Consider the following 20,730-nt stretch of genomic DNA (forward strand, 5'->3'; position numbering starts at 1 on the left):
GTACGCGGACGCCGATCTAACTTACTGACGGCCGCCCTGACCGACGGTTCGTGGGAGCCAATCGAAGGCTGCCCAGCGGACAGTTTTGACAATCTTAACCAATCACCACAGTGCCAAGGCGGGATGTTAGTTATCAAGTTAGATAGAGCTGACAGTGTTTCGCAAAGGCCGTTGGGACAAGGTACTGTAATTGGGTATTTCCTCAAACTCGCCCGGTGATAGCAACAAGATCTGATCCCGGGCCATGGATATTTGACAACATATTGCAACCTGTCGGGTTTATAGCAGATCAGCGTGCACTCTGTTCCTAGGGACTCTTTTTGCATTGGTATTTCTTTGTTTATGTCTGATCCAATGCCCCAACTGTGAACTCTGTTCAATCCACAGTGAACCTTGAACTCTGTGCAATCAATGTTGGCACTTAAAGGAATGACGTGGCACATAATGAAATGTTGCTTGTGCCATTTTTGTAATGTACTAATAGAAACAATAAACAGGCGTATTGGTAGAATAAATCTAAGAACTGCAAACACTGCTCACCTCGTCAACGAATCCCATCATCTGAAAGTTCTGGCTTCAATCCCACTCCAGATACTTGAATGCAAAATCCCAGCAGGGACACAGATCCTGTCTTTCGGATCCCATTGTACTATTTCGGAGAGAAAAAGACAATGAGCATAAACACTGTCACTATTTCAACCCAATCACTATAACAAAATAGATTATCTGGCCATGATCATACTTCTGTTTGTACAAGCTTGTGTGTAGATTGGTCCGCGCGTTTGCGACATTGTGACGTTTAAAAATTGTTCATAAGTTCAATCAGTGTTCTGCGACGTCTTAAAAATAATGTGAAAGATGCTGCGCAAATAAAAGTAATTCTTTACTGTGTGATGTTGGCTATTTTGCCATTATGACAAAAGGTGTTATGGCAGTGTGAACTATTCTTCGAACAATCCGAAATTAAAGTGTCAAGATAGATATTTGAAAATAAATTAAGTGAAAGGTTAAGGCCAGGTTGATTGATTTACATTTTATGTCAATGATCAAAATGTTACTTACTTCCAATTAATTTAAATCACGTTAGCAAAGAACATTTAAGAATAATACTGACTTGAAACTTCTAATTCTGCCCAGTCCCTCATACTTTTATTGGGAATATGCACCGTGCAATATTTAACGAGCGCCTACCGGCTGTCCCCTGGGAGATCAGTTGAGATGCAAATTTCTTTTATCGCTTGTTCCGGAGTTTATGGTTTATATTTTAAATAATCAGTTTTCTAAATCACTCTTCATAACGGCGCGCGACACTGAAGAACAGCTGCACACCAAACGCTTCATTATCTGCAAAAGGTAGATGCTCTGTCCAGAAGTAGCCATTTTATCCCTATTGTGAACTTGATAATGTTCAGCCCGATGGACTCGTGTATATTCAGAGATCCAATCCAATCTCCCTAAACTCTTCTGAATGAATCAGCGATGGGTGAGGTGGGGGCGGGGAAGGGTGGGGGTGGTAGCTGGGACATAATGTACTCCAGTGGGCTGGACCTCTCAGCTCACACAGTGGTCGCGTCGTTTCGTAGCAGCCGATGATATTGGCATAAAATCAATCCTTCCAGCAAATGGGATCGCATAGCTTGGGTTTCACCGAGACTCTCCGAGCAACTGCAAGGACCTGCCGCGTGTTTTCGAAGGAACTCTTAATTCTGACAGCTCCAGGAACCTCTAATCTTCGGTAAACTTATCCTATCCCCGGATTTATTCATTTAAAGAGGGATTTGCTGTAAGTGATTATCGGTATCGACGTTCTCATTGATAAATGTTTGAGATTCGTTTTTTTTCCTGAGTTGCCTTGCCCTTTGCCTGTATTGTATATCCCAACAATTAATATTTGTAACTATATTATGTATAATTCAATGCGTTATTTCTTAAACAGGAAATCCCCCTTAATCCATGATATGTAGTTCAGCTGTAGTGCGCATTAAATGTATTTTAAGCGAAGGTTTGGACCAGTGTGTGTGGTTTAGCGGTGGCTGAATTCACAGTTTTTTGGGGAGTTCTTGCGGTACTATTTTTGAAGCCTGACCCCATTAGCGGTGATCCAACAGCGCGACATCGTCATTGATTTACTCCCCGTAAAGCCTGAATGACCCATTCCCCCATGCTCAAGGCTTGCTATCGAAGGCGTGTTAACAGGAGGATATTTTGAGAATGATTAATGAACCACAGTTTACAACCTTTCTCCATTTAGACTGGAAGCGAATTTTACGTCTCTTGGCAAGCGGGTAAAATTAAAAATGTTTGCAAATGGATTGTTTTTTTAAATGCATGCCCATCTTTTTAGTACCTAATACTGTCATGGCCGGACCGATCGGTTCCGCGTGTCAGGTCTAATAAATTCTAGAAAGAAATATAGCGACAGCAGGAAGGAAACGATTTTACGAACCCCGTCCAATTATTTGACTACATAACCAGAAACAGGTTTAGAATGGGAACTGTCATTTTATTCGTGGACCAAAAGAGCGCTGTGAGGAACTAGGGACCCGTTTCCAGACACAAAATTTGTATGAAGAAAACCAACGTACCAAAAAAGAAGTCAGCCTCAATAACATAAGTGTGCGCTTCTGAAAAGTTGGGACAAACATCATAAATATGTCAGAACTGATGAGATAAAGAAGTTTGCAAAATATTTGTGATGGTAAAACCCAGTGACTTACATTAAGTAAGTTGTTCTAGTGCTAAGCGGACTTACAGGGTGGTGTTTGTTCAAAAGTAACATTCTCTTGAAATTATGTCACCCTTTCTGTAAGAGGGCAGCTGCGAATCTACCAGTATACATTCTTCCATCTTATACACAACAAGAGCCGCCAGACTCATGACCAGGATTTGAATAATCAGTGCTTTTCTGACATTTAGTTTACCGAAATCTCTATTTGAAAAAATGAACTTGGACCGAAGAATTTTAAACCATTATTAAAATATGAAGAGACAGAGAAATAAAATTGGACTGAAATAGTTTTACAATGTATGGCATCTTTAGCAGTTGTAAAACATTTTTGTCTCCCTTAGAGTAATTAAGGGGGTTGTCTGTCGAAGATGCGACAGCTGCCTTATTTCGGGTGAATTCCAAGACTTATTGAACACATTAGAGGCAGGGTGGGTTGGTTTCTGACACCTACCTTCATATCTATTCCAGGTAGGCCCAAGAAAGAGTAACTGCTTCTTCAAATAACGTAGAAATATATTCTGCTGTCCGTGTGTGGCTGGACGGGGAACAAAAGAAATCTTTCACGATTGTGCCGGGTGGGTTCGGGTGGAAAATTGATGGCTAGCAGGTGCGCCCTAGCCACGGGAGACCCTGTATAAGATCCGCAGACTTTCCACACATTTACTGCAAGAGGCAACATACAGCTTGGAGAAAGTACCAGAGACAACACGGGCATTTGTTCTTAAAAAAAGGAGGGGTTGGGGTTCGTAGAACGCCCCTACCAATCCGGATTTTAAATAAACAGTACAATGATCCTGGGTACGCAAGCACTGTGTTTTACGAGAAGATATAACTAGTTTTTAAGTTAATTGCAAAGCTGTTTTTACAAGCATGAGCGGTAAGTGTCTCAGCATAGTTCTATAGCTTGGCATGCATAGATTCAAACCATAATGAGAGGCGAATGTCTAATGCTTAAAACAAAAAAAAGGGTGTCAGTTTATAGTTACAATATATAGCTTGTATCAATTCATATCCACAGAAGCGGCTATTAAAATAAACGTTTGGAATTGAATGACTGCATTAACGCACAGGATTTAATAATATAAGAGACAAAAATAAAACTTGTAACGAATTCGTCACGGGAAACGTTTCCCCGGATGTATTATAATACCAACACTTAACGAAATTAATTGTTCACGTTGATTAAACAGATTATTAGAAATAAATGAAGGAACAGCATGTAAATTATTTCTCAAGATTATTTTCTCACGAACTATCTTTTATTCTGAATGCCAGTAAATGCCCGTGTGAAAAAAAATGAAACTCCCGCATACATGAAATGTCAAAAGAGGTATGCAAGCGGGAGATAGTTTTTTGAGCATAATAAAATCAAAAGATTAAACATGATCTGCCGAGATATCAAACATTGCTCCCTCAAAATAAGAAACATTTTGTTATTTTCGACCAAGGAGCGATTTTTTTTCGAGTTTAAAAGAAGAAACGCTTCATGAAAGATAGAGCAAATTACCTAAATGTTATTAGTTCTATACATCATGAGAAAATGGCACCGTTAAAAGACCTGCCGTTTAGTAAGAAAAAAATAACGCGGGTTATTAGATTAATATTAATTATGAATTCCACATTGGCTCACGTTCCATTTCAGACGTCTTCTATTCAGATAGACTCCCTGCTGACAGTATTTTGGGTGCAACAACACCAAGAGAGGACAGATTATATTAATTGGTAACATGCCTAAATCAGCCACCATCGCCTCTGTAGTTCTGTTAAATTCGAATGATGGACAGATATTGTACATAGAGGCTTGTTAATGGTATGTGATGGTGTACATCTGGAGCACACTGTACAATGCAACCAGTCCCGGTCTAGGAAGCATCCATTGGGCCCTTTCACCGGAAAAAAAACAAGTACTAGGTAAGCGATGCACTGAAAAGGTCGCATTGAATGTCTACGACACGCATTTATTTCCTTGTGTTTTACTGATGCGCAATTACTAAGCAATTAATCAGTCAGTGAATTAACCTTGAATTTCCAGATCAAAGTGTATTTCCAGAGACATTAGCTGCACAGGCTTAAATATCGCTGTTTTTAAGCGGGCTGCTGATGTTCTTGTTTGAACCCTTAAAAGTGTCCACTATTGTCCACACACGATGGGGCGACTGGGGCAAGATCTTTTTTCAGTGCATTAAATTAACTCCACAACGCCCGGGAACACAAATAATGCCCCGACTCGTCTCTATATTGAATATTAATGCGACCAAACAGATTGGATAATAAATGTGACTTGGAATTAAATGAAGCTGTTGCTGATCTACATGACCCGACATCCCCCCCCAACCCCCCCCCCCCCCCCCCCCACCCCGAGACAGGCAGTTCTGGAGAAAGGAAACGCGCCTGACAGATGTAATCAGATGCAAATGGGGGCAGAAGAGCTGAAATTATCATCTACAAACATTCCGTCAAAATTCCATCTGCTCCCTCTATATCTATATCTATATGTATATATAGGGACAGACCGGGAGCCGCCGCATCTTAATAAGTTATGGGACGGCAAATTGACACACATCTTAATCAAATCTTAATCCAAGAAATTAATTCACGGCGCGTTTATCTCTCTCTCTCTCTCTCTCTCTGTCTTTCGCTCACTCTCCTCCGTAGAAGATGTTATCAGATTGTATAAAACCATAGCTATGTGTTTAGTCGCAGAGGGAGACACCTGACTTCGTGGATTGAAGGATATATTATTTAACGTACGTGGCTTTTCTTTATGCAATTGGTGCTTTAATCAAAGGCCAAGTGTGGGCTATAGATAACACATGTTTAGAACCCCCACTTCATTGTTTCCCCCGAAGTTAAGATAACATAGCTCTATCAGATATGGTGATCTAGAATTTCACTGCAATTGGCTTTTGTTGGGATATATTTAAATACACATTAAAGTTTTGACACAAGGTACGAATATAATGTTGTGCTGATTTTCACAGATAACTGTAAATACCTAAAGCTTAAACTGGGCAAGGGTTTGGAGGGAGTGGGAAGGAGGGAATCAAAATAATTCTGCCAGAGAGAAAAAAAATCATAATGCAAAACAAGAATATTCGTGAAGTTAGGAACAAGTCAGACCATGAAACTGGCAGTGCAGAAATTTTAACGATTTCAACGGCTTGTAACGCCTTATGGAACCTGAAATTGTAAGCAGGCAGTATATGAATGCGTGTTTTTAAATATAATCTTAATAATGTGGGCCAGATAGATACGATTTCGATAAGGCTTAGTTGCGGTCTGTTTCGAAAATATTTAAAAGCTCTTGCCTTTGGAATGAAGTTTCACTAAACAGCACAAAGTTGCTGTCTAGTCAAATTGTCGGGGGAGCGGCGTGATATGCCGCATGTTTTGAACCCTTGTAATGCACTAAATAAACCAAAAACTCCATTAGTTGAAATGCATTGTTTGTAACCAAGACTGTCATCTATACTTCACCTCGAACATTGGAACTGCCTGGAGATTACCCCCGATAGCTGTCTGAGTCTATACATTTGTAGAAACCGCTTATATTTACACCGCGTTTTTTATCACGTCAATAACAACATTTCAAACCGCTTCACACCCAATAAATTATTTCACGGAATTCATTCTCTAACATGTAGACAAACTATAGACATGTGCTTTTTAGAGGCAAGATTCGCCATTACAAAATGAACAACTCTCTGCTTTCTTGATAGTAAAAAATGTAAAAGGTACAACGACCACTATTTATCAAATTTAACGCAACATTTAATTACAATTGCAATGCGTTTCCTCAGATTTTAGTTCAATCATTTCATTGTGAAGTGTGGAATATGATCCAATGAAAACCACATTAATAGCGAAATTTTAATAAAAAGTCCGTCCCTAGCTGCTTGAGATAAAAAAAACATCTTTTTTTAAGGAAAGCTGGTTAATATTGTGAACCACAGTGAAGAAATTCAGATTCTAATAAAAACGTAATTATATTCAGTTACCCGTGGTGTTTAAAAATGTTAAAGATGGTTGTTATTGATAAGGAGGGAAACCGGTTACTGATTCTCGCTGCGATTTGCGCGGGCTGGAAGACCATCCCATTTGAACTTCTCTCTGATGAAGGCTCCGCTGTGAATTACAGTCATTCGAACGAGAAAGATTAAGAAGAATTAAGGAATGAGAATGAATGTGATTTAGTTAACCAACAACGACGGTACTTTGGTCACCCTGCTTTCGAGATTGAGATGTAAACTCCAAACCAGAAACGTGGCGTAATGTGTGGTGTTAACTTTATCCTGAGTTATAGATTTTTAAAAATGATTAATTCTCAGGTAAAGATTTTAACTGTACCATTTTTAACAATCCCAACAAAGGCAAGATGCCTGCGCAGAGAGAATTGAAGAAGGTGAAGTCTTTGTTTAGACTGGATTTGCAGATGTGTATTGACTGAAATGTGAATTGCGTTTTACTTTTGCAGTACAGGCACATCGAATGGAATATAACCTGTCGAGCGGGGTTTTGACCGACTCGGACGCTCCCGATCACAGCCCTATGACTCTCTCCGATTCCGGGACCCCACAAAGAGAGACCATCTGCAAAGTACACCAGGACAGCAGCGGTGAGTTAATTATATTCTAACCGCACATGCGAATGGATGCAGCTTTTCGGAGTCAAGGGTAGGAAAGAGTGAGGGAAGAAAGAGCCGAGAGCTGACCCATTTCCCCAGAATCAAAATCAGAAAGGTTGACAATTTGGAAGAAAAATGTGCCCCACAGCTAAGTCGCGTCATTGATTAGAAGAGAACCATTGATGTTAGATCCCGCGACCTCTAGTGGATGTTCAGGTTATAAAAGGCCCTCAGCGAACCAGCAAACGGAGGTTCATTGTTCTCAATGAACATTATCAACTGCGCCTGTCACTTTCCTCTTGATCTGCCCCTGACTGTCAAGTTTTTTAAACAAAGGTTTTGATAATCTAGTCGGGGTTCTCATAAGGCTGCAAGTGACCATACCTTTCAGTCGCTCGGATTACAACTAAAATTCAGAAAGAAAGCAAATTGAAAGAGGAGATTCTGTTGGGTTAGGTGCAGAATGAGCTGGCGCCTTATCACAATATTAATTTAACACTGTGACTCGACTAGGTTTCATTGTACGTAGTCTGGACGCGCCGTAACATCTGTCTGGGGTCAACTTCAGCGCGCCATCATACTCTGGTAATTCTAGATTAAGCAAAAGGAGAGAACCATGGTTAATTATTTCTGACAACAAACTCAGGGAAATTACAACAAACTCAGGGAAAGAATCGCCGTTAGTGCCGGCCGACTGCATTGAAACAGGTTTTGATTTTGCTCGGCCGTTTGTGAATCACATATTGAGAAATAATAAAACAGGATCTTGAAAAAACTTATAGATGCAATTATTCCTTGACTTAATATTTAAACGGCAGTATTTTTAGATTTATTTTGTCAATGTCTCGTGTGGACATGTTCTGCGTGACTGGGAGAGACGCAGCCGTTCGAAACAGTTTAGCCTTTCTGTCTTGGGGCAAATTACTTCGGATTTACCAAAGGTTGCAGCAATAATAATTGAATGGTTAAAATGTTAAAACCAGTCAACAATATGTTTATTCCTGCAACAACATAATCCCAACTATCATGTTATGGATGATATATATTGTTACTGTAACAATATGTGTTTTACAAGCGATACTAGCAATATACATAGAAATACATTGAATAATTTGCAAAGATCTGAATCGCCCAGTCAATCGCCATTCTATCTATGAACCACGCTGTGTAACAAAACTACTTACAAGTACATAGGATTCAGCAAGAAAGTATAAATCGCGGGAAGAGCATTGATTTGTGTGTATGTTTCAACTCATTTTATTATTACTCGATCTAGCAGCGAGGAGGAACGTGGCTGACATGTATTTAAACCTGAGTAACCCCCCCCCCCCCCCACACACACACACACACCGCCCCCAGGAATAGGTTTGGATAAAGACATCATATACAAAGTGGGGTAAATCTCGGTCTAACTCATACGAATATCCCCAAAGAATCCCCAGAACCGCCAAATTAATTGTAGCAGCATAACACGTTACGCATTATTATGTCTGTTTACGGATCTCTCCGGGGTAATTTGCATCCCATCAACATTGTTCTGCGCACATGCGTTAGTTTCGTTGAATTCACATTTTCTTACCGGCGAGTGTTAATGCTAAGGGTTTCCAGCGATTTTTTTTCAGGTCAGGAATACACTTGAACGATGGCTATTTTATTTTTATCCCTGACAATGTTGATTAAAACGGGGAACAATCTCAAGTGCAAGTATTTCCTAAAAGCTTACACAGCGGCCCTAAAATATTTTGAAATAATCCCATTCCAAATCAGATTCCCATTCAGAACAATTGAGAGCACTCACAGCGTTATTACGTTTCTCCTTCTGCTGGTAAATTTAAGTTCTTTTCTACCCCTGAAAACAAAAGATAGATGCTTATTGTTAAGGAGCCATTGGTCAAGTATTTTGGAGAAATGTGAAGGTAAAATAATTGCTCCCCTTCCTAGAAACTTCAAAAGTAACATATTCCAAACATGACCAGCTGGTTTCCACTAAACAAAGGTCAAAGTTTGCACTGTTTAAAAAAAATAGAAGCTCTCCTTTATGTTATCAGTTTATGCCGTAGACTGGTTGCGGGGTCGAGTAGGGCGTCCTTTTTTCCTTTGGGGAATGGTCTCCCTAGTTTGATTGAGGATTAGCCAGAATTCGTGAGTAGTATAAAGCATACACTTCAACAAAGATCAAACCAGAGCAGATCATTTCCGGTTGCAAAACCCAGATAGTACCACATTTTGGACATTTTCTCCCCCGCCACCCCCTCCCTTTCCCAATGTCAGGTCGTAAGGTGAGGAGAAAGTGGCATATCCTGCAGTTCCCGGCTTTGGAAGTGGGATTTTTAATTGAATTGGAACGAGTTGATTAAAAAGGGATTGGCGGCGCCGCGATCTGGCACGCAATGGGCCCTCTGTTTAAAAACCATCAAAATATTTACTTTCCAAAAGCTAATCTTTCACTGACAGATCAGTCACATCTTTATTTGTTGGAGGCTCTGAGCACACACACAAAAAAAGAGAAAAGTGAGACGGGAAGAAAGCGAAAAAGGCTAAAAAAAACAGACAGAAAGTGGGTGTGTGTGGGGGGTGTGGGGCCGGATTACGAGCGGCGGACTGTCACATTTTCCACTTGAAATCAATTTTATCAAAGTCAGCCAATCGGCCCTTATGTTTTGCGCCGATGTGTGGCATAGAACTTACTGTTTTTATTCGTGATTGCCACTGAAGTATTGACGAGCTGATGATATTTGCTGATCAATTTTAGCACGGTGGCTAAGTAAGACCCTTGCGTTCGATCCCTTGCATTTTTTTTATTTATTAGGGAATTGTGTTGAGAATTTGGCTTGTGTGTGTGTGTGTGTGTGTGTGTGTGTGTGTGTGTGTGTGCGTGCGTGCGCGCGCGCGTGTGTTTGAAAATTGCGTGCACACTTTGTTGATATTATGTAAATATATGATTCAATACACGAAAGGAAACATTAAAATCAACCTAAACATCTATTGTGATTCCACGTTCGTAACCGAGCCACACAAATAATTGTAAAATGATCATATTACAGGTACGTATATGCCAATGAACAGTTTAGTGCAAATAGTTATGTACAATGAATCGACATAACCGAAACAACGTGGATTATTTTGTCATTTTTTCAATACTGCACATTTTGATCCTAACCGACCTCTATAAGTGTACATACTTCTCATATTTATATTTGGGCGTTGGTGTTGATATCTTTTATAAAATTACGGTGAAAAAGAGTGATGTTGAATACATTGCTACAGAAAGCGCATGTGTAATAAGGGAATGCAATTTTTTTGTTACAAAGAAGTAGAAAACAAAATGCTGCATCTGAAAAAATGCAATAAATACTGTGCACAATTTCTTCTAACGTCTAGAAATCAATGTGTTTATATTAACGTGTTTTTTTTTAAAAGTACCAGGACCAGACATGACTCCAGCAATTGCTGGGAGTTTCACCGTGGTTAAATTAATGAATAACATATTCACATATTCCCAATTTTAAATCCTATTGAATATGAATAAGTTCGTTCCTATAATCATTCTGACATCTGTATAGAACATTGAAATAGAGAGGGGGGGAGCGAGCTCTAATATTCAGGCATTTCATCTCTCAAGTAATTCAGTTCGATGTTTTCAGGCCGTGATAAAAAAATAATTATTAATCTGTTCTGGATTTTAACCGTGGGGTTGGCTTTACAAGATTAAAATGCACACGTTTACTCCTATTATGAAAATCCAGTTTGGTAAAGCATCCTCTCTGCTGGGAATTATTTTCCAATAATACTAATTTTACAAAGAATATCCGTAAGGGAGATATACTTCCCATTTTTAAACTCCATGGTTATATCCGTGGAAATTTTAATGAACTCTTATTAAAGAGGCTCATTCCTCGTCCTCAACTTTATCTTGACATAAACCTGTACCATCAACAATACACAACGATTAGTCCAAACACTTCTCTTAACAATCTGTCTTTTCTGAGATAATTTATGGTACCTACGTACTATAAATTTTATTTAATATGCGTAGAAATAGTGCTGTTAATTTTCTTCCCCAGTTTTAACAACATTAGGCTTAAAGTAAAAGTAATATTCACGCGTTGGTGCGAAGACCAACGTGCAAAGCCTATTACTAACAGCAAAGGCAGAAACAATCTAAAACGGTGATTATTTGATTGCACAGATTCAACTCACTTTATTACTGGCTCCATGTATACTTAAGTTCTCCATGTCGCGCTTTTCATGTGGTTTAATAGCTCGTATACATCCATCGAGAGATTGGAATGTGATGGAGTTGAAATAGCCTTCAGTTCATGAGGAATACTCAGAACCGGTCCCGAAAATGAGTGTACACTCACCGAACTAGTAGCAAATATTGAACTAGAATATTTTGTATCGACGTATGTAAATAATCACAATCCAGGGAAATTGGCATTTAGAAATATTGAAAGGTTTTTCTTTCCCCCAGTCATACATACACCCAAATATTGTAATTATACACCATGAATATTGACTGATGAATATTATTCTCCGCTACTGCGAGATATTCGTATAGCTCAACATGTGGGTTGAATATTTTTTCCGAAGGGAAATAAGCGAACTTTGAAATAACTGCATTTTAATTGAAAAGATCAAAGCGAAAGACATTAAATTGATTTGGTGACATTCTGTTGTTGCTGAAATCCATGTATTTGAAAAAAAAGTCAGGGGTATAACTATAGAAATCGCAGTCATTCCAACTTGTAAATGTTTTACGTGGCACCGAAAGGACTTTCACCATAAATGACTGGGAAGTTAATACACCCTGGGAGATTTCGCACCTTTTGCTGATACCTTTTGTGACTTCTGATGTCATAAAATCCACTTGCCCAACAGGGGTTAAATTTTAACCAGAGCAGGCTCAACTGATCGGCAGCGAGCATAACCTCGGCGAAAAGTGGCCTGTAATTAGTCATTATTGACATTCTCCGCCGGAGACAAAAGTTCATTTTTCTATTCCATTCGCCAGTCTTCAACCAGGACACGGAACGGTTCAGCAGTCGGCACCGATCCAAAGTGTGAACGCAGCGAGCATAAGTTTCCGATGTTAATTTACTTTCTGTTCTCTTGACTTCTATAAGTTAACCTTTTTTCCCGATTATATTACCAAATCTACTTTAATATACCTGAGGTGATGGATAATAACATTTATTTCCAAAGTAGGCGTATATTTATTTAGTGTTTGCGTACAGTGAGTTCCTTTTAACCGCAGGAACGAAACGTGTAGAAAAGCAGCTCAAAATAGAAAGGCAGTTAACCTCCCCTCCCCCAATTCCACAGTAAACTCTTAACACACTTTTCTCCTCAGGAAGCTTTTAATTCTGTAATATTTTATACTTTGACTTCTGGAATTATAAACCACAAGGACCCCATTAATATTGCTTGTCGACTGTCTTTGGCTCGGGATGAGAGAGATCTTTATGAATTTACAATCGCTTAATATAAAGTAATATCATTGCTCGCTCACTCAAGGCTACTAACTCCAGTTGATAATATCAAGTCGAGTTTGATGAACTCGTGTGAATGAGTAATTGAAGAAATAAGATCAAACCTTATAATTCCAGGAGTGTTAGGTCCAACAATGTTATGTCAAATGAAATGCTGAATTTCCTCAGATAATTCAACAAATTATAAAGAAGCAGGAGTTGTTCATTGCGCAGGAGAATCTAAACTATAAAGGTTTTGTAAGACTTGTATGTGCCTTGTCAGGCTTAAATGTGCCTTCGAAAACTTCACTTAGAAATACTTCTTAAAATTCCGTCGAGGTTGACTATATTCTGTTTCAATCTGCAGCTAATCCATCCCAGATTCGGGGAAAAAAAAGCCCCGGTGCTCTGGTTATTCTAAACTGTCTACTCTTTTGTCTGACGTGGATGTTTTTTTTCGCACTTTGAGGATGCTCAGAGCTTGTGACCGGCCTCCCGTGTGTCAGCTTACATCTTGCATCACCAGCGGATCCGCCTAGACGTTACTGCCCTCTAAATAAGGAGGGGTCCGAAGGTTCATCTATTGCCCATTTATAACCGCCCAGAAGCTAAGCCTCTAACAAACAAGAGTTAAAGGCAAGGTGACAACCAGGGGGTCCTCATACCTGGCCTTGTCAGTTTGTCTGATCTGGGGATTTACTTGCAACTAAATTGATGCTCTCTGTGGGGTCCAGGGATTGGGAGAGGCTTACTGGCTTGGGAAACTATACAGCACAAGGCGCGTTTTAAGGCAAATTGGCCCCCCGACTGTTTTGGTGGGAGATAAAACTAGATTTGAGATTTATTTGCTTCGTGTTCAGCTTTGCAATGTTATCTAATGTCCACATGCTCCGGGTCCCGAAAGGACAATACGCCGATCATCTGAGAGATCTAGCTGGCACCCCGAGCAGTCAATGTCCAGGTAGGAACAATATCGACTCCTGGATTTAAAAAAAAATCATTTTCCCAGTCTGCTGAGGAATGCTCGTTTCAGAGAGATTGTTTATAAAGCAAGGCCGTATTTGCCTCTCGCCATGTATCTGTGATTAACTGTTCTGCAGTGGGAGGAGGGGTGATGGGGGTTGGAGGTGAAAGGTAATTAACGTTTTAACTTTCGTTAATCTACTTTAACTCGGTATTCCAAATGACGTCAAGGCAAAATAAAATAAATATGATCTTTAAAAGTACACACCTGTAATCTGGTCAGAATGCATCGGGAGAACAAAACAGTTAACGCGGCGGCAATTTAGAGCCAATATTTAGAGAAAGAGAAAACGAATTTTGGTTCCTAGCCGCAGTTCTGGCGTCCCTACAATCCCCATCGCTTGAACTCGTAGGTTTTACTCGGCAACTTTAACACGGCCAGACACATTCCAGATCAATTTTCAAGCTTTGCTGAACTTTCAGAGAAACTTGACTGTAGCTTTAAAATAAAACTATGCGCCCATTAAACAGGTAAAGAACAAATCGAACCGCAGTCCTGTCAGTCAGAAATACGGAAGGGTAACAGAATATTGCTGCTATACGCGAGGGTAGTAATTATATTTATTTATTTATGTTGTGTGTGTGTGTGTGTGTGTGTGAGAGAGAGAGAGAGAGAGTGAGAGAGAGAGAGAGAGAGAGAGAGAGAGAGAGAGAGAGAGAGAAAGAGAGGTTGCATTTATCAACGATCCACAAAACAAACAGCTGGATTTATAGAAGTGTTTGGAAATTGTCTGTTTATAAGGTCGAAGATTTGGGGAAAAAAGTGGAAGATTAATTTAGACCCTTATATTTACTTTGCAGATAATGAGAAATCGCAGCAAAATCAGACCGATGATTCGGATTCAAAAGATCCCACAATCAAGAAGAAACAGAGACGCCAACGGACACATTTCACAAGCCAGCAACTTCAGGAGCTGGAGGCAACTTTTCAAAGAAATCGGTATCCCGATATGTCAACCAGAGAAGAGATCGCCGTCTGGACAAACTTAACAGAGGCAAGAGTGAGGGTAAGACGAAAGGTCATTGACCTAAAATGTTAACTCAATTTGTCCTTGCTGAAAATTTGCAACATTTTCCTTTCTGGTTCAGATGTCTAACTCTTTTTATTGACAGTAAGGTTGTCTTGAGTGAAAACCTAATTTCAGACTCAAAATGAAAAATAAACTCCATTCAATTTATTGTAATAGCATAAATTGTATACTTTGTTCCTTTAAAGCTAGGATGATGAATTCATGTTATCAGATAGAGAAATAACAAAAAAGGTTTTCCCAATATAACACCTGACCTTGAAGACGTTCCCTGTCCGAAAAATATAACTGATCCGGAGTCGTATCTGATCTCATCAACATTACCCATCCCAATCACACACTGGATCCCAAAACTATGCTCGTTAGTGGACATAACTGATTCCAAAAAAATACATACCTGATCCCACATGGACAGCTGATCCAAAGTTGTCCAAAACACCATATCATCAATTCCCGCTTCTTTTCGTCGCCACGTACAATACCGAGAAGCACAATTCTAATCAAAACTCATTATTAATTGCTGTATCAGCCTGTATCCTGAATATGTAAACTGCCCCACACTTTGTGGTCCAGAAATACATCAAAGGTGACACTTTCGAACTCTTTTATGGGTAATTAAAACGATTGATGTATAATGCATTTGATTATACATATATTTACTATTTATAAATCTCTACATACTATTTATAAATTCAAATCCAAACATGGCACCTATCGGCAATCCAATTAGAAGGATGTAAGAAATGTGGAGTTGCATGTTCCACCCAGATTATCTTGTAGGATCTCCAAGGCGTTCGTATTTCTGGAGCATTTATTAATCAGTCCTATAGCCGTGGCTTGTAGCAATCGTTTATATTTGCTATAAATGACCAACACGGGACAGGTTATTAGCCACGCGCTTTAAATGAGGGAACACAATTATTTTTGCCTTTCAGTGTACTGACCCTGTGTCTTATCATGGCGGTGGTGAATTTATGAGTGTGAATATCCAAGAATTATTCAGCATTGATATCTTGCAGGAAAAACTCGCATTAATCCCGTGCAAGTAGTTACATGGGTCAGAATTTATTCGGATTGCAGGATTCCATCACCATTTTATTTTGACAACCAAGCTGTAGCCCAGATTTGAGCTCAATGAGAGACAGATGGGAGACGAAGAGAATGTTTCGTTTTAGGCAGCGAGTGTGGTCGGGGAGCACCCGCGGTGAAAACCAGATTCAATCGTAACTTTCAAAGGGAATGGGCTAAAAAAAAATACCCTACTGGGATATACAGGAAGAAGAAAAACGTGGGACCAATTGGATAGCCCTTTCATGATGGGCTCCTTCTGTAATGTATGAATTATACATTGATGTATTTTGCAGATTCGGCCTTATTTTGAAATAGATGCCTTTTCTGTTCATGTATAATAAAATATTGGCTAATTATCACCAATATTTAATGTTGGGATAGATGAGGCGTGAGATCTGAATGATTGGCCTTTGATGAAACCCAATGGCATTAGCAGTTACAGGTTGGGTCAAACAAGTTGGAATCTCTTTAACGAGCAACAAACTATCTGGAGGAGAAACCCAGCGGGTCGAGCAGCGTCTGTGGGGGGAAAGGAACTGTCAGCATGCGTTGCGTCGAACATCAAGACTGTTTAACGAGCCACGTGACACACACACACACACACACACACACACACACACAAACAAACAAACAAACACACACCTGGGGAAGGCTGCAGTTAATAACATCTTTCTGTTCCAGGTATGGTTTAAGAACCGCAGAGCCAAGTGGAGGAAGAGGGAACGCAATCAACAGGCTGAGTTTTGTAAAAATGGCTTTGGCGCACAGTTTAACGGACTCATGCAACCTTACGATGATATGTACTCTGGCTATTCCTACAACAACTGGGCCACCAAAAGTCTGACGACCAGCCCTCTCTCGGCCAAGAGCTTTCAATTCTTCAACTCGATGAACGTTAGCCCCCTATCCACGCAGCCCATGTTCTCTCCTCCCAGCTCCATCTCCTCCATGACCATGCCGACCTCTATGGTCCCTTCGGCTGTGACTGGGGTGCCGGGAACCAGCCTGAATAATTTAAGCAATCTGAATAACCTCAACGGCCCCTCCCTCAACTCGGCCATGTCTGCCGGCGCCTGTCCTTACGCATCGAGTGCCAGCCCTTACATGTATCGGGACACCTGTAACTCTAGTCTCGCCAGTCTGAGGCTCAAGGCTAAGCAACACGCCAATTTCGGTTACCCAGGAGTCCAGAACCAAGTATCTAACCTAAGTCCGTGTCAATATGCTGTGGACAGACCTGTATGAGCCTTATGTCTTTTTAAACAAAATCGGTTAACCCTAAATATCACCATCAATGTACGCTACCGGCCCCTTGACAGAGCTGGCTAAAACGGTACCTGCTCACATGAGAAGACAAAATTCCCTTTCATTTGGACCGGTTTAGAAAGCTTTCACGAAAGAGTGTTATACACGTAACTGTTGCAGACAAATATTTGCTAATCAAGTTAATATACAATCCAAAATATGCATGACATTACAACCCCGGCTTGTAGGTTGTAACGCGGGATATAATGTATATAATGAACTTTTCCTGTTTTCCTTTTGTATGTGAATTAATTATCTGTATAATGTTTTAACATGTAAAAAGAACGCATGTCCTCTAACAACATATCTATGAGCATTTGGCGCGCCTTGGTTAGATTAGGAACGTACAGACTGACCTGCGGTGAATTATTCACTGTTGTATATCCTTGCACAGCTCCACTCCTATATCCCTGCATCTCGTGATCCATCAGACGGCGTCATTTCCCTTTATAAACCCAGACCTTTTGTTTTACATTTAGCTCATCAGTTGTTAGCTATTAGACCGCATCCCCTTCAATACATCACCACTCGTGATCTTAGATTCGCTGTGGGCTGTTATACTCATTTTCTGTGGTTTCTTTAAATTTGTCGCATTCTCATATTTGTAACGGTTTGACTTGTCGCTTGAAGCTGGCAGCTATAGTGTTTCTCATTCTAATCTACTGTGCGCAACTTTCTCCAAAAGCCCAAAGTTTACAGAAAAGACAGCTTGATTTGCACTCTGTCTAATGCTTAATAAACAGATTATACAATGTGTGTGTACGCTATTTTATTGTTGGAATCTCATAAGACGTCTATGTTGCGAGCATCAGGGGTTTAATAAGAATCCAAATATGGTTCTGAAAATGTCCTTTTAATTTCAATTTTTACTCATTAACGATAAGAAGAACAGGACGCCACGGGGAGCCATCTCGTAAAAGCCACCTCTTATATAACCGCCCCATTTACCAGTTTGCCACGGAGATCACCAGTTCATTAATCACAAAATGAGAAATTGCGAACACTATGTAAAAGCATTTACTTAAATTTCATTTATGCGTCGGTTTGAAAATTAATTGATTTTTTACAATGATCTGATCTGAAATTATTTTTCGTTTTTTACACCTTACATTGAGCCCGAGGGAAGATTTATCTTTCTGAATCTCTTGCCTTGTTGTTCGCATTGAAGTGCAAGAGAAGTATTTGGTGTGTTGGAATCTAGAACAAACGCACCAGCTTGAAGCAGTGGTAAATTTTGCAGTATTTACTGAAGCCATTCCTAAGTCCCTGTAGAAGGCAGGACAGTAATTCGCAGCGAATTCTCTCTGCCTGCAACACACTTAGGGACAGCGCCGAAAAGTACATGAGATATCTTGTTTAAAGAGTGGAGGTCCTACCCGTAAGGAGAAAGTGCTGAGCATTAATCTACTTGCAACAATATTTTGCAGAGTCGTTGAACTGAGGACACCTTAAGAGAAACTACAAAACAAAAATGGATACTTAACCGTTCAAACACGGGAGCAAATATGTGCTGACTTTGACAAACAAGAACTTACTTAAAACGTTTATGTTCATTTAGATAAGCAACGTAAAATATGAATTTTCAATATTTGGTTGAAATAATGCATCATCCATTCTGCTTGTTTTACAATTCACACCCATTTTGTCGTTTGTACTATCACAGATCAAATATAATTTCCCCCAGTAAACCAATGATTTTTTTAATGCTTTCACGATCATTGATCGTTCATGGCTTTTAATTCTCACCTGCTGCTGAGATTTAACTGGGCCAAACTACAATACCTTCTGACACGTAGGGTGAAGCGTTATATGAAAATAGAACGGCCTTCTGAAGGATAACGGAACTTCATTACAATTTAAAAATGCAGGGCTTGCGTGAAAACAGAGAACCGTATTTTTATAGTGGCGTCGTATCACAGAAAGTCCACAAATACTTCCCGTCCAATTAATTACGGCTGAAATGCGATGTGAGAAAACGCTGTCTGCTCATCGGGAATCCACTGATGGGAATAAGGGGTTGGTATGTTCCCGGTAAGGCCACGAAACAACTTACATCTTTATTTGAATAATGTCCCAGGATATCCACTGAAGGATGGTACCCCACCACCCAAAGATGCAGCAGCCCCTCGGTACTGTAACTGAATGTCAGCCTTAAGGTTTGCGTGTTATCTACTAGAAACTGCTTTCTCTGTTCATGCTCCTTATCTGAACCCCACCGTTTGATTCTTTGCGTTTATTTTCTAAGCATGAAGTGTGCTTTTGGTTAACCAGTCCGCATCCGGTTATGTTCCTATCTATGGCATGTCAGTGGTTCTTCATTGAGACAAGATAATCCTCTCGAGGTTGCAGTTCTCTTAATGCCTTAACGTTTTGATGACGAGCAAAAAATTGTTGTTTCAGTCAGAAAAAAACTAATTGAATATGACATCAGCATCCTTATTTAGTTACCTAAAGCATCTCGCCTGGACGTTTGATGTTGCATCTAATGGTCACACCGTGGATATGCACAATGTCCCGGTTGCGCTCTTGACATCAGTATGATATCGGTACCGTTCCTGTGAACGGGTGTGAAAAAGAGACCGCAGTTATACTGTCCATCTACGCTTGTAGACGCGGCGGGGGGAGGGGGAACAGAGCAAATGAAATAAAAACACAGAAAACTCTGCTCATTGATTTTTCTTCACTGTGAAACCAGTTCTTAAAAAATAAGTGTAACCTCCCAAGTTCATTCAACGTCGACTTTGTCCGAAACGAAAGTCTCACTTTAACCAGCTGAAAATGCTTGGAATACTTAGCAGGTCTGTGGAGAGAGAAACAGAGTTAACAATTGGTCTTCCTTAGTTTTTCTTTCAGATTTTCGGCATCTGTAGTTTTTTTTTAAACTTCCAATTTCTGTTCAATTCACTGCCACTTCTCTTCCGGAGCACCAACCAGAAATGTCAACTCTGCTTCTTTCTCCACACTTGCTGCCTGACCTGCTGAGTGTTTCCAGCATGTTCTGTTTTTATTTCTGATTTTCAGCATCTGCAGTAGCTTTTGCTTTCATTTTCAGACAGAATAACCCGCTTTGTTACTGACTCAAGGTAGCAACCGGCAGAAATCACTTCCAGTTGAGAAACTGATATGAATTAGTCACGCTTACAGTGACGTCATACCTCGCCAGTATTGCTATTTAGTGCAGACGTGCCGTGTGGGAACAACATTAGATGGGTGTGAATTTGGTCAGTACCATGGAACATAAACAAAAGAAATGTTTCAAATGCTCCATTAGCATCTGCAGCGAATGAAGCCGAGTCAACACTTCAGGTGTGCGACCTTTGGTCCAGTTTCGAGCAGGCATCACGGATCTGAAAGTACAGGATAAAGGGGACAGGCGGAAATCCCGCCAGAGAGCAGAGAACTTCTTCAAGGTTAGCCTTCCTGGGGGAGGAGTACCAACTTGCTTTCTCTCTTTCTCAGTTCTGATGAAAGGTCTTTGTC

At 40.1% G+C, this 20,730-nt stretch overlaps 1 protein-coding gene across 1 annotated transcript; it reads left to right on the forward strand.

Moving 5' to 3' along the window:
• The first annotated feature begins 7,216 nt into the window (after nucleotides 1–7,216).
• On the forward strand, nucleotides 7,217–17,190 carry pitx3 (paired-like homeodomain 3). Its single transcript, XM_052041546.1, has 3 exons — nucleotides 7,217–7,343; nucleotides 14,648–14,853; nucleotides 16,627–17,190. The coding sequence occupies exons 1-3, from the start codon at nucleotides 7,217–7,219 to the stop codon at nucleotides 17,188–17,190; spliced, it is 897 nt and encodes a 298-aa protein (XP_051897506.1).
• Nucleotides 17,191–20,730: the final 3,540 nt, after the last annotated feature.

Source organism: Pristis pectinata, chromosome 30 (genome assembly GCF_009764475.1).
Source record: "Pristis pectinata isolate sPriPec2 chromosome 30, sPriPec2.1.pri, whole genome shotgun sequence".
Taxonomy (NCBI): Eukaryota; Metazoa; Chordata; class Chondrichthyes; order Rhinopristiformes; family Pristidae; genus Pristis; species Pristis pectinata.